Consider the following 14,109-nt stretch of genomic DNA (forward strand, 5'->3'; position numbering starts at 1 on the left):
TTTGCATTCAGCGTCTTTAAGACTTTCAGCTCTGTGGAATAAAATATTCCCTGTTACTTAGGTAACCTAGATGTCATGGAGCAGAGTCCTCTTCCAGTCAAGGTTCAAGAGGCCTGTTCCTTGGCAGGCTCATCACTGAGGATCCAGCACTAGAAAGCTCCAACCTGGGACCAGTCCTCCAAACATGTTTGTGGGTCCAGTCCCCGCTTCTGGCCTCCACCCAGTCACATGGCTGCGGGCCTCCCCTGGCTGCTTTGGCCACCTTGCCTTTGCTCTGTCTTTCAGACCCAGCCACCAACATGGATGTGCCTCAGCCAAATTGTTTAATTCTGCAAAAGTCTCACGGAAGACTGTTCTGAACCACTGGGAGGGCCTGCTGCTGGGTGGGACACACAGGAAGCAGATGTGACTCCCATCCTCAGGGAGCTCCTGGTCTGGAGTGGGGAGAAGGAGCCAGTGTGAGCATGTACCCAGTGCCACGAGAGGGGGACAGTGTCCTGAGTACAGAAAACAGGAAGAGAGAATTTCATGGGGAGGGATCTCGGAGGGTGTTTTGGATGGGACCTTGAAGAATGGGGGTATCTGAAATAGAGCTGCAGGCTGAGGGCTCAGCATGGTGCAGGAAGCGCATTCTCTAGGTGGGGAGGCACGTGAGGAGGCTGGAAAGAATGGGGCCAAACCACAGGCTGTCAGGCCTAGAGGGGGAGTCGTGGCTGGGGAGGCAGTGAGGCTTCTAGGTTAGTTAGGGACTTCTTGTTTGCAACAGATGGGAACTGGACTTAACTAGCCAAAAAAAGTAATTTATTTGGAGAACTGAGAATCCTTCCCATCATGGGAAAGGCCAGGGTGCTGCCGGCCTTCTGGAACAGCTGACCAGCTATTCAGACACCATCAGGGCCCATCTCTTGATCCTATTTCTCTCCATATCGGCTCTCTCTTCTCTTTCATGGTTGACTAAATTTCCTTAAATGGAGGAATCCTGCAGAAGGCAAGTCCTGGCCCAGCTCAGGTCATGTCCCTACCCTGGGATCCAGCAGCTGCAGTCGCAGGGGGGCAGCGCTGCTCTGTTACAATCTGCAGAGGGTAGGGTAGGGCAGCTTCTGAAGGAAGTTGAGGAGGCACCCCAGAACTGTGCCCCGTGTCTGAGAGGAGGAACGGGACCTGATGGGACCTGCACTTTGGGACGAGGAGGCATTAAAGAGGACTGGCTGTTTTTTTTTTCCCCTTTTATTCATAAAAACAAATTTGCAACAATTTATTAAAAATTGATACCATGCAATAGGGGTACGAGAAATTCCTCATTTACATTTGATTCTGGCAGTCCCAGTCTAATTTAAAGCGTTTGTGCACTAACGTCACTGGAAAATGCCTTCAGGCTGAAGCCTCTTCGGAAATGTACGGTGTGTTTGCTGCGTATAAAAGAACAGAACCGTTAGATAGCTAGAGTCACTTCTGTGGGTCTCGTTATTTGCAGGGAAATTAAAAAAAAAAAAGGGTGAACCTACAGTATCATTAAGACAGAAAATGTACTTTGTGGGTTAACCTAGAAGACTGTGCACGCTGAGGGGGTCACAACGGGTTACGGACGCACACACTCACCTCCGACTGCCCAATACTTTTGTTTCTTTTTGTTTCCTGCTATGCTGGAATAATATTTCTACAGGTATATTTTTTTTGTGTGTGTGTATACATTATGTACAATGAATTGTCTCCTTCCCTTGGAAAAATTAACGTGGTCCTTTAAATTAAATCTGGTTTTGGTGAAATCAAGAAAGCAAGTAAATACTGGTAATACACAGTGAGTGACAACACCGAGATTCGAGATTCGTAGTGCCTAAACAGACAATGACTTCAATTTGACCTGTGATGTGTTGACATTTTTTTTTCCCTAAAAGCTACAGTACCTCCATAACCTCTCTGGGGGGGGAGGGGAGGGGGGAGCTATGCTACGTGAAAGAGGGTGTTTTGAAATGTTGGCGATGGTAAGATTCCTGTGGGCCCTTTTTGTCAAAGTCTGGTGGTGACAGCAGTATATTCCTGACTTCAGTGGTCTGGGAAGAGATTATTGCCTGCCTGTTGAAGCTGCCATTAGGTTTCTTTAGGGAGTGAGCGACCGCTCAGTTGTGCAGACGTCCTGGACGCTGTCATTCAGGTCTTTCTTTAAGCAAAGAACGAACCTGTCTAGGAATGTCACAAAAGTCGTCGGGAGCCTCTCTCCACCAGCTTATCCTGGTAGAGGGCTGTGCTGGGAGCTTCTCTGGGCCAAACCCCTGGCGGTCGTGGGGGCCGAAGGTCATGGTCATCCTGATACCTCATGGGTCAGGGCTGCTTCACTGTTTGGTAGGAAGCTTTCCTGGACAAGATCAAGTTTTGATCCTCAGAGTGACCCTGTGATGTAGGCAGGAGACGGGTGTTATTCCAACCCCAATTTGTTGGGGAGGGGAAACAGGCTCAGAGAGACACCAGTGACTTTCCCAAGGTCATGGAGGGAGTCAGCCATGGAGTAAGGACTTGAGCCTGGGTTTGCCTGGCGCCCAGGCCAGTGCTCTCTGAGGTTCGGTTGAAAAGGAAGAGTGATCTTATGAATGAGAACCAGCGTGTTGACAGGTCACCCCCGTGACCTCCAAGCGGGGGGGCTCCCTGGCTTGTCCAGATGGAAGCCAAGGGGAGCCCTTGGCTAGCAACTCTCTCCCTACGACTACAGGGATGTCTTCTAGCAGAATGCCCCATTCACTTTGGTCAGAAACAAAGTCAGTGGAAAAAAACCAACCCCAGCCAGCCCTTGGGCCCTGATGAGAGGTTAAAGTGCACAGTCTTTCTTTAGTGTGTTTGCTGGGAACAGACATTCCATGATTAGCTCGGGTGGTCCCCCTGATTACTGGAACACCTGATACAAACACAAGGACGTGGCCAACGTGGTGGGTGCATGACCGACTGTCAGTGATTGCTGCAGAGCGTGTCTGCAGTGACGTGCCCTAAATCCCCACAGTCCCAGAACGGGTGTTATTGTGTTAATGTGTGGCATTTATCAGAGAGTAAGGTCCCACCGGGAGGCACGTGAGTCAGCCTGGTCCCGTACCCCAGCCCTCGGGCCACCTGGCTGCCCTGCAGACTCCCTGTTCCAGGAAGGCTGGGGTTGGCTGGACTGGCAGCTGGGGGCCTGGCTGCCCTGCCCGCCTCCTTCCCCAGAGGGGAGAAGGGCTGGCCCGCGGGGGGCGGGGGCCCACAGCCAGGGATGTGTGTGCAGAGGCAGAGGTGGTTTCTCCAGAAGCCCCTCGCCTCTTCTCAAGGCTGCTCAGGGACACTCGGTGACTTCTAGCTGGAGTTCTAGTGATTTTCTCCTTGTCTAGGATTTTTTTTTTTTTTTTTTTGCAAAGTTTCCAATATCCCAGCTCCTCCTTCTTTGCAGACATCAAGGAAGAAGTCATTTCCATTCCTCTTCTTTGTGAAAGAATAAAAACTTCACAAATAAGGCGCGAGGTCAGGTGCCAAGTGCCCCCATCCTGTCCACCTGAGTGCCATCGAGCAGTCCCACAAGGCCAGCCGTGGCGCCCAGCTTTTCCGCAGCCAGAGCTGACAGCGTTCCTGTAGCCTCTGCTCCGTGTGGTTCTGTCATGGGGGAGGCCCCGGCCCCAGGCCTCCCACCCTTACAGGCCAGAGACCATAACTCGGAAGGAGGGTGGCACGTGTCTGTGGCGGGGGCTGGCGGTGGGGCTGACGCAGGGGCTGACACAGCTGGCGTCCACGCCTCCGATGGACGGGAGGTAGGCGTGGTGGAGGATGGGGAGCTGGAGGGACAGCCGGCGCTGGATGCTGTGGCAGGGGGGAGAGAGGGAGGGGGAGAGAGGAGTTTTAGTGAAGGCTATCTGGCCGCTCACCAGAATGTTCCCTGGGCTCGCTTTGGCTAAGAAGCTGATGGGGGAGAACAGTTATCCTGCATCCAAGATCTGTCCCATCATCTAACCTTATTCACCCAAATAGCAGGTATTTGGTGCAGGCCTACACCTGCCAATGACTGTCCTGCGAATAACCAGGGACATAGAGTAGGTGAAGGGGATGCAGCCTTCCTAAGCATGCAGCGATTCCTAAGAACAGGTTTTGCTCATCTCATGGGGCTTTGCTGCTGACATAGACAGTTCTCACTCTCTCTCAAACCTCCAAATGCACCGGGAGGCATCTGGCGCTCCATCCTTCCTCACTGGCTCCTCCCCCTGCCTTGCCAGGACCTCAGCCGTTTCTGCTGGGCTGATTCCAGCCAAGACAAGGTTCCTTCCTTGTCTTTCAGCTTCCTTGGTGACTAGTGTCACCTTTCCAACCTTGTGGGGGCGGGGAGGGTACAACCTTGCCTAAGATCTCTTGCCTAATTCTCCAGGTGAAACTTCCACTGGCCCTGCACCCAAACCCTGCCCTCTGGCGGCTGGTTTCTCCTAAAACGCTGCTTATGGCCACTTTTCCTTGCCTTTGCACATGCTCTTCCCCCAGCCCGGGATACTTTCTCTACCTCCCGATCCCGATGAACTGTTTTCCCTTCACTATCCAGTTTAAACTCAAAGAATGAGCTCCTTCTGCCTCCGAGCTCCCAGAGTTTGGGTGAATTTGCAGAAGCACAGCCAGAGAAGCCCCAAGGCGAGGTGGAGGTGGGGGTGGTATGGGACTCTGCGCAGGGAGGGGGAAAGGCAGCTGCTTTCTGACTCCCTTCTCACTGCCACAGTCTTTGGGCCCAAGTTCCCATCAGAGCTGCCCCAGGCCAAGAAGTCACCTTGACTGTAGAAAAGGTTGCTTGATGGTGGGGGGGCAGGGGGCAGGATGTGTTCTGCTCAGCTGCATCTTGTGTGGTTCTCTCTCATACCTGGGAAGCTGCATTCTCAGAATCCTTAGGCCTCCTTGTGTCTTCAGTGTCTGACTGCTCAAGTGAGGACCTCCCCTCACCCCCTACCCTCAGCTCTTCAAAAAAAAAACCAAAACAAAACCAAAACCAAAAACAAAAACAAAAAAACAAAAAACCCCACAAAAACCCACAAAAAAAGCCCAGTAGGTAAAAGAAGGATTGCTATTCCTATTATAAAGGCTAGGGAAGGGTACAGGGTTTATGTAACTTACTAAGAGGAAACAAAGCCAGAACTGGGGAAGGTGGGGCTCCTGCTTCTTCTGGAAAACCGCAGTGCTTTGTGAGGAAGGCAAATCAACTCATCCCAACAGGCGTGCCCCTGGTGTGTATATTTGGCACGGATGGGGTCCTGACACGGATGGGGATGGATGCAGTGCTGCCCCCACTCCCTAAGGACCTGTTCGTGGGAGAGTTTCTACCAAGGACATGTCACAGGTGCTCACGAGGTTAGTGTGTTGGAGTTCTCCTTTTGAAGTTCAAGTTGAACCTGTGTAACCTGAGCTATGATCTACTCTTTAACACAAGAGGGTGCTGGCAAAGAGTCCAGGAATGGGGAGCTGAGGAAGAAACTCTTTATCATGGGATAAAAGGGCCCTGTCCAGGCTCCTGGGAAGGGTTATCTGCCTGGGCAAGGTGGACATCTGTCTATGGCTCTCAGAGCCATGGCATGTTGCTGTCCGCAGGTCCTGGTTTATGTTGTCATTCATTCAACAGACACTTGCCAAACACCGACTCAGTGCCAGAACTTGCACTCAGTCCAAGGGGCATGGGAGGGGCTCATACTTTATCCTCAAGGTGCTTACACTCTAGCGGAGGGTACTAATAAGCAAACCACTGACGACTGCCATATAACCATCAGTAATTGTTCTGGAGCCAATGAAACCTTGGAGCTAACTGGGTTGAGAGACTATTGGCTCTAACACTAAATGGCCCCAAATTACACTACAGTCGGTGATCTGGCTGTCTTTGGTGCTTGTCACTTCCCAGGGACCAAGTTTCAGTGCTGACATTTTTTTAAAAAAAGATTTAATTAATTAACTTGAGACAGCGAGTGCACAAGACAGCAAGCAGGGGAAGGGGCAGAGGGAGAGAGAGAGAGAATATCAAGCAGACTTCATGCTCGGTGTGGAGGCCATTGTGGGGCTCGATCTAATGACCTGGAGATCATGACCGGAGATGAAATCAAGAGTCGGGCACTTAACCAACTGAGCCACCCACGATGGTGCCATCAGTGTTGACATTTCTAATCTCTGCTTCCAAGATGCTCTAAGCAAGGAAGAACTAAAAATTGCCAGTGGGATCAAAGCTAACAGAGATGTCCAAGTCTTTGCTTAGATGTCACCTTCTCATTGGATCTTCTCCGATTGCTCTGTTTAAGATTACAATCTCTAACGCCTTTCCTTAATTTATTTTTCTCCAAAGCACTTACAATTTAATACACCAGATTTTGCTTTTTTAATGAAGTTATTATGTCATTGGATAAAATAAGCTCTGTGAAGGAAGGCATCTTTGTTATTCATTCAACAGACACTTGCCAAAAACCGACTCAGTGCCAGAAGCTGCACTGAGTCCAAGGGACATGGGAGGGGCTCATATCTTATCCTCAAGGTGCTTAGACTCTAGCGGAGGGTACTAATATGTAAACCACTGACGGCTGCCATATAACTAATCAATAATTGTTTACTGCCAATAACAATCAGTAATTGTTCTGGAGCCAATGAAGCCAGTGGGATCAGTTTTCTTCACTTTAACATCTGACACATAGTAGGTGTCAGTGAATAGTTATGGATTAAGTGCATTTAGCAAGGTTAAGCTTTATATATAACGAAGGCAGTGTGCCTCAGTGGTTTCGATGATGGGACAGACCTGGGTTTAAATTTGATCTCCTGCACTTAGAAACTGGGTGAGCTTTGATAAGTCATTTCCCCTTTCTGAATATTCGTTTTCTCATCTGTAAAATGAGCATTGTAATTTGACCTGTGTCATGAGGTTGCTGTGGACTTCAAAAAAAATAATGCATGGGAAAATGTGGTGCAGATGGAAACTGCTGTGCATGAGTAACATGCTCTTTCACAAGAATTCTAGAGGAGAAAGTACTTACTGTTCTGGGGAGTTTATGTCTTCTATAGGATCTTTGCATGTTCGAGAGGGCTCTGTTGTGTTCCACTGTAGCTGGGGATTTTGATCGAGGTGATTTTTTAAAATGGCCTTTCCCCCATCTGAATGCAAAACAACAATATCACAATACATTCTGTTAACTTCATTAAAAAAATGCAGTCATTGGGATGCTGCCCAAGGAGAGAGAATGCAAAAGAGCCTTATTATCCCTCTGGAGCTGTGGTTTCTGCAGTAGTTCTCTCAAGACTAAGGCAATGAACCCAAAAGTTTCCACCCAGGGATGGAAGTGGCTTCCTGGGAATTTCTTTTCTCCAAGAAAAAAGGGAGGAAATCCAGTCGACCAATGTAAGCAACATAACTTGGACATGAAAAGTTCTAATATACAAAAGCCTTTTTCACTGGTGCACAGGGATGTAATGACAAAGGAAATAACCCTCCAAGGTAAAATATATATCCATAAGACTGCCAAAGACTGAAAGAATAATAATAGTCAGTAAACTGATAGTGGGAATTTAAATTGGTGTAATCTTTTTGGAGGTCACTGTCAATAAGCATCGAACACTAAAAAATAGTATGTATCTTTTACCCAGAATTTTTACTTCAGGGAGTTATCCTAAGGAAATAATGAAGGTAGTGTGTGAAATTATACATAAGATGTTCACATCAGCATTGTTTATAATATAAAGAAGTGGGGACTAATCTGAATTTTTCAAGTAATAACGGATAAATTACAACTTATGTATGTATGGGGGCTCCACTGAAAGAAATACTGTGTAGGCACAAAACATGATGATGTGGGTGCTTTCAACCCTCTGTGCTTCAGAACTACCTGGAGAGATTTAAAGGAATATTGAATACAAAATATTCAACCCCCCCTCCCCACCGAGGGGTTTGGAGGAGTACTGGGGTTTTGTAGATTTTTTTGCAGTGGGTCACTTAGTGAATGTCATTTTGCCCCCATGTGAGGACAGTGGGTCCTCTTTAGTCATGGATTCTGTATTTGTGAACTCGTCTACTCACTCAAATTTATTTGCAACCCCCAAATCAATACTGGTAATGCTTTCAGGGCCATTTGCTGACACACACACAGTGTTGAAAATTCACATTGCCCTCATGGTTAACAGCATTATAACGCATGCATAAGTGCAAGAAGGCTGTGATGTGTCTGATGAAGAAAATATATGCGTTAGATGGGCTTCATTCAGGCATGCATTATAGTGCTAATGAATAGTGTTAATGAATCAACAATATATTAAATAAGATGTCTTCAGACAGAAACACACATGCAACAAAGTTGTGCATTGATTGGTTGACCAAAATGTCAACCTGAGAAAGCCTTGCAGGAACCAAACCTTGTATTTCGCCCAGGAGTAGTGGTTCAGTATTCACTAATTAATTCACGGTTCACAGCAACTTTATCAAATGTGATAAAGTTGAATGCATGTTCTTAGAATATGGAAGGAACTACTGGGTCATAACAATTTCAAATTCAACCAGCAATGTTTGAGAATGCCCATTTTCCCAATTGTGTCCACAAACTGCAATATTTTGATCTCTTGTCTTTGCCAGTCTCATTGGTGAAAATGGTATCTCACTAAAAATTTCATCTGCATTTAAAAATGAACTTTATTGATTTATTTGAGAGAGAGAGAGCGCTCACAAGTGAGCATGGGATGGGACAGGGCACCAGCAGTGGGGTGGGCGAGGGTCAGGGAAGCACACTCTCTGTTCAGCAGGAAGCCCATTCCCAGGACCCGGAGATCATGACCTGAGGTGAAGGCAGATGCTTAACTGACTGAGCCACCCAGGGATCCCTCATCTGCATGCTTTTACTGAGGAGAGAGCTTGAGCATCTTTCCATAAACATATGGACCTCTTGCACTTCCTTCTGTGAGAACTCTCTTTTGCCCATTTTTCTTCTGTTATTGGGCTTTTTAAAAATTAATTTGCATATAGTTGTATATACTTCATATAAATGATATAAAATTTCTCGCATATGTAAGAAAATAAGCTCATTTCCTGAGTTACAATATTTTTTTGGCTTAGTTTGTTTGATTTTTTGACTATTTATGGTGGCTTTTGTGTTGTTAAATTTTTTTATAGTTAAATTTATCAATTTTTTCAATTGTGGTTTCTGTGTTTTACATCAAACTGAGAAAGGCCTTCCTTTGCTGAGATTATTATTATTATTATTATTATTAAAGATTTTATTTATTCATAGAGCCAGAGAGAGAGAGAGGCAGAGACACAGGCAGAGGGAGAAGCAGGCTCCATGCAGGAAGCCCGACGCAGGACTCGATTCAGGGTCTCCAGGATCACGTCCTGGGCTGCAGGCGGCGCTAAACCGCTGCGCCACCGGGGCTGCCCCTTCGCTGAGATTATTAAAAAAAAAAAAAATTCTCCTGTGGTTTCTTTTAGTTCTTTCATGGTTTCACTTTTTACATTTAAATCTTTTATCCAGCTAGACTTTATTTTTCTGTTAGGTGTGAGGTAAGAATTTAACTTTATTCTTTTCCAGATGGCTATCCACTTATCCCTATTAAATTTATTGAATAATTCATTTCCTTCCACTACTTTGAAATACCCACCTTTTCCAGATACTAAAATTACTGTGAATAATTTTTATTCTTTCAATTTACTTGTTACTTATCTTAATTTAAACTTTTTTTGCAATCAACACCTTACATAGTAAGAATTTTATAAGAATACTTATTACTTATGTAATTAGAATAAAAGAAACTGTAAAAAACCAAAAAAAAGAAGCTGAAGATTTTTCATTGTTGTAAAAAATAATTTTATAGCAAATCAATGAATAAATGCCAACAAAATGCAAACAACAGAGAAGTATATTAAATGAAATGTAAGAAGAATTCCTTCTCTGCACATACTGTTCCTTTTCATACAGGGGGATACTGTTTACCATCTGGTGTTTGTTCTTCAAAGCCTTTTTTAAAAATGCACTTAACACACATACCACACGTGTACACGTGTGTGCATTTATGTGTATTGTAATGCTAGCCTTCACCTTGCTATTTCCACTTGGAGAGCTCTCCATATTTGTACAAATAGATCCACCCCATTATGCACCTTGTTTGGTTGCATCATAATGAATGAAACCGCCCTAAATGCTGAACATTTAAGTTAATTCCAGTTTTTCTCACCTACAAATAATGTTGTGATGAACACCACCCATATACTTTTTGCCCATGTGGGAGTATTTCCCAGGGGCAAGATCTCACCAGTGGAAATGCTAATCAAGAGGTTTAACATCTAAACATTTGGATGTGCCTGACTGACTTCCAACATTGCAGGAGAATGCCTCTTTCTACACACCCTTAACAACATTGGTGATCTCCAAAAATTTTGCTGAAATGTAGGGTAAGACTGGATTGTGTTATTTTGGTTTGCATTGCCAAGTGGCTGGTGGGATTGAGTGTCACGTCGTATCTAACTGACCACTCCTTTCCCATATGGTGAGAAGGCACATTCGAAACTGTGGAATGTCTCTGGGAGATGTAAGGTAAACTATTCATTAAGAACAATGTGCCTCCAATCAGAACCCTGGGATTGCTGGCCGTGTCAGGTACATGCGCCACTGGAATCCAGGAGACTGAGAGACAGAAGCCCCGGCTCTAGGAGGGCAGGACTTCAAACGGACACCGAACTGTGGATTCCAGATACTCCAGCTGCGCCTGTGTGGCTTCCGATAATCCCCACCCCCTCTCTGAGCCTCAGTTTCTCTGTCGGGAAGGTGGAAGATGGCCAGCTGGTGTGTGATACCCAGGTCCCCACATTGCAGGGACGCCGTCTCCTCCTACCTGTGCCCTCCGTGAAGTTCCCAAGGTGGAGGATGTCGTTAAGCTCTTGGTAGTGGCTCTGTTTAATGTACGTGGTCTTTTCTGGTGTGTCCTGCAGCTGCATAGTGACCTCTTCCAAGTCTTTATCCAGCTAGAAGACAAAGGCTCCAGCTGAGTCAGAGCCCCTGACCCAGCCCTTCCCCCAGCTCACAGGCACATGGGACTGGGCCTCAGGCAGGCTTCTGGAGGATGAGAGAGACCGCTGCCGGCTGGGGCAGAGCTGCAGAGGGCCCCTGCTGGCTGCTGCTGCAGGAGGAGCTGGGGAGGGGAGGGCTTTGCAGCGATGTGTCCAGTGCAGGCTTGTGCCTTGAGGGAACAGCTGGGCAAGCCCAGGGAGGTAGGGTGGTGTCAGAGTACAGGCTCTGAAGTTGGACAGGCCTCGGGGCAAACCCAGGGCTGCTCCTTACCATCTGTGTACGGGCTTGTGAGAGACTGAGTCTGACTTCCTTCATCTGCAGAATGAGGTAATAATAGTACCTACCTCCTGTGGTTATTATGGAGATTAAATGAGGCAACGCACTTAAAGTTTAGCCCAGTCCTTGACACATCGTGAGGGGAACCTGCTACTACAATAAAAGTACTACAATTGTTGTTGATACCCAGCAGGGGAGGACAGATCTGTGGGCTGGTCAGCTGTGAGTCGCACATGGACACTGAAGCTCAAGACCGTAGGTGCTCCTCTAGAGGATGGACTGCAGTTGCCTTCAGGTCATAGAAAAGTCGAATGCAAGCCCTGGGGCACTTTAGCCCTTGAAAAACCTGGTGTGTGTGCATGTGAGTGTGAGTGTGTGTGCGTGCGTGTGCATGCGGATGTGCTGGGGACATGGTGGTAACTGGGGAAGGCGGTGGGCATTCTACTATAGTATAAGGGAAAGAAACTTATAAACTGTAAAGTGTTGTTCTAATGTCAAGAGCACAGTCATTAATTTTTAAATAAGTTTCAAGGGAGAGATACATTTTGTGTGTGTGACTCAAACAGCAGGGCAGGCATCAGAGAAGGCCCAATTGTGATTTGATCCCAGGAAAAACAACCCAACATTTTAGGGATTTTTTTTTTCTTTTTTTTCTTTTTTTTTTTTTTCATTTTAGGGATTTGACACTGGCTTCAGTTTCAGGTTTCCTGAAGTGAGTGAACTCTTTTTGCTGGAGTATGCAAGTAAAAGTCAAGTGTCAAGTTAGGGTAGTTCTAGTCACAGAGAGGTCTGATATTAAAGCAGAACCAGCCATGGGCTTTGAAGGACAGAAACCTTTCCTACTTTGCTCTGGGGTCTAATGGGGGGCTATCTCATCCTAAACCATCAGGTTTAGATGCGCAGAACTCTGTCGTAGATCTTTGTGACAGACTAAATGTGAGCGCCCCAAAAGGCTACGGATCTAGCAAATGGAATGCCCAGTCACATCTGAATTGCAGATAACAATGAATCATTTGTCTAGTGTAAGTATATCCCAAATTCTGTATGGGTCATCCTTATACTAAAAGTATGATTGGCTGTCTGAAATTCAAATTTCACTGGGGCGTCCTGTATCTACTCTGGCAACCCCAGATCCCACTTCTTCCTCACGACTGTCCAGCTAGAGACCACATTTCCCAGCCTACCTTGTGTCTAAGTGTGATCATGTTAAGTTCTTGCCAAGGTAACTGGAGCAGACCCAAAAGGTGCACAAATTTTGTATTACTTGCTTATCTCTTGTGTGGACTCCCTCTTCCCTTCCTGAGACATGTGGAACAGGCCATGCCTTCCACCCAGTTTTAACTGTCCTGGTGAGGAACAGACCCTGGGGAGTGGCAAACAGCAAGTGTGAATGAACCTCATTCAGCCATGGCCATGGAGGCAGAGCTGCCTGCCAACCTGGATCAATCTCCTGAGGACTATTAGGTGAGAGAAATATTTTCTTTGGGCCACTTCATTTTGGGACCTCTTTGTTACAGTAACTTAGCAAGTATCCTTGCCCCTTGCCAACACACTCCTTTGTTTCTTCCCCATCCCACTCATTAAATAAGGGTTTCTCTGTGAAGCACATGCTTTCAGACCATAGGCCAGTCACATACCTGGACTCAAAGAGAAGGGTGAAGAAGGGGTGGATAATTTGGTCTCCCCTCTCAGGTACAGAAAGTCCAGAATTTGAGGTCTGGCTTGGGCACAAAGGAATCTAGGTATAGCCTCCCTGGAATTCTATAGAAAGAGTTAAGGACCCTCAAGACAACAGTGAGGTCCACTTCAGCAATCTCTCCTGCCTGAAAAGTTTCTCTTCACCCCCTCCTGTCTTGCTGTACATCATATGGATGAGGGTGGTTATTGGGTTGTGAGAGTGAAAAATTAAGGGGAGGGGTCCCCCACACACTTAGGAAGCTCCCATAATCTGGGAGCTCACAAATCTCTAAGAACTCCTTGCTTTCTGAGGGTGTCTTGAATCGAGGCATTGCTGGACTCTACGAGCCTGGGCCTGGTGAGTGGATTCTGACAAACTGCCTCTGTCCAGTGCACGGCCCCCCTGGTTCTCATGGCTGTAATCCCAGCACATGGGACTGCACAGCCCGATGCGGGGGGGGGGTGGTTCTTAGAAGGGGGTCGAGATTGGGTGGGGCAGCTCTGAGAAGCCCTGCATTAGGACAGAGGGAGGCTGGGGCCCTGGCTGCCAGTGCTGGCGGAGCTACCTCTGTGATCTTCATTCGTAGGCGATGGTTTTCAGACTGCAGGCCCTCCAGGCGGGACGTGCTTGCTTGGTTCACGCTGGTGACTGAGGTGGACGTTTTAGAATCTTCCTTCTTCTGATTCTGAGTGAACTGGAATCGTCTGTTCTGAGTCGCTGCGTCTGGGTTTGTTCTCAGAGTGATAAGCTGAAAGGACAAGGTGGAGCTGAAGAGAGAAGCCAGAGGTCCTCCCCCCGCACCATCTCCCGTCCACTCCGCCGCAGCAGGTCCTGCGCTGGAGGCAGCGTGGATGCACGCTGGGAGTCTGGAGCCCTGGGCTCAGACTGGTCTCTGCCACCTGCTTGCCTGTGACCTTGGGCAGGCCCCTCCCCCCTCTCGCTGAGTCTCAGTTTCTTTCCTTTTTTTTTTTTTTTTTTAAGATTTTATTTATTCATTCATGAGAGACACACAGAGAGAGGCAGGGACATAGGCAGAGGGAGAAGCAGGCTCCCTGCAGGGAGCCCAATGCGGGACTCGATTCCAAGACTCCGGGATCACGACCTGAGCCAAAGGCAGACACTCAACCACTGAGCCACCCAGGCATTCCTCAGTTT

The 14,109-nt window shown here is 47.2% G+C and overlaps 1 protein-coding gene across 1 annotated transcript in view; it reads right to left on the reverse strand.

Annotated features, from left to right (window-relative positions):
• Nucleotides 1-1,209: 1,209 nt before the first annotated feature.
• Nucleotides 1,210-14,109, reverse strand: part of GABBR2 (gamma-aminobutyric acid type B receptor subunit 2) — a 370,018-nt gene continuing 357,118 nt past the window's right edge. The window contains exons 16-19 of the mRNA XM_072842074.1: nt 13,520-13,702; nt 10,825-10,954; nt 6,990-7,107; nt 1,210-3,813 (exon numbers count right to left, since the gene is read on the reverse strand). Of these exons, the coding sequence (XP_072698175.1) occupies nt 3,648-3,813; nt 6,990-7,107; nt 10,825-10,954; nt 13,520-13,702 (597 nt within the window). The 3' untranslated portion in view covers nt 1,210-3,647. The remainder of the gene's footprint in view (nt 3,814-6,989; nt 7,108-10,824; nt 10,955-13,519; nt 13,703-14,109) is intronic.

The sequence above is a fragment of the Canis lupus genome, chromosome 10, assembly GCF_048164855.1.
Source record: "Canis lupus baileyi chromosome 10, mCanLup2.hap1, whole genome shotgun sequence".
In the NCBI taxonomy this organism is placed as follows: Eukaryota; Metazoa; Chordata; class Mammalia; order Carnivora; family Canidae; genus Canis; species Canis lupus.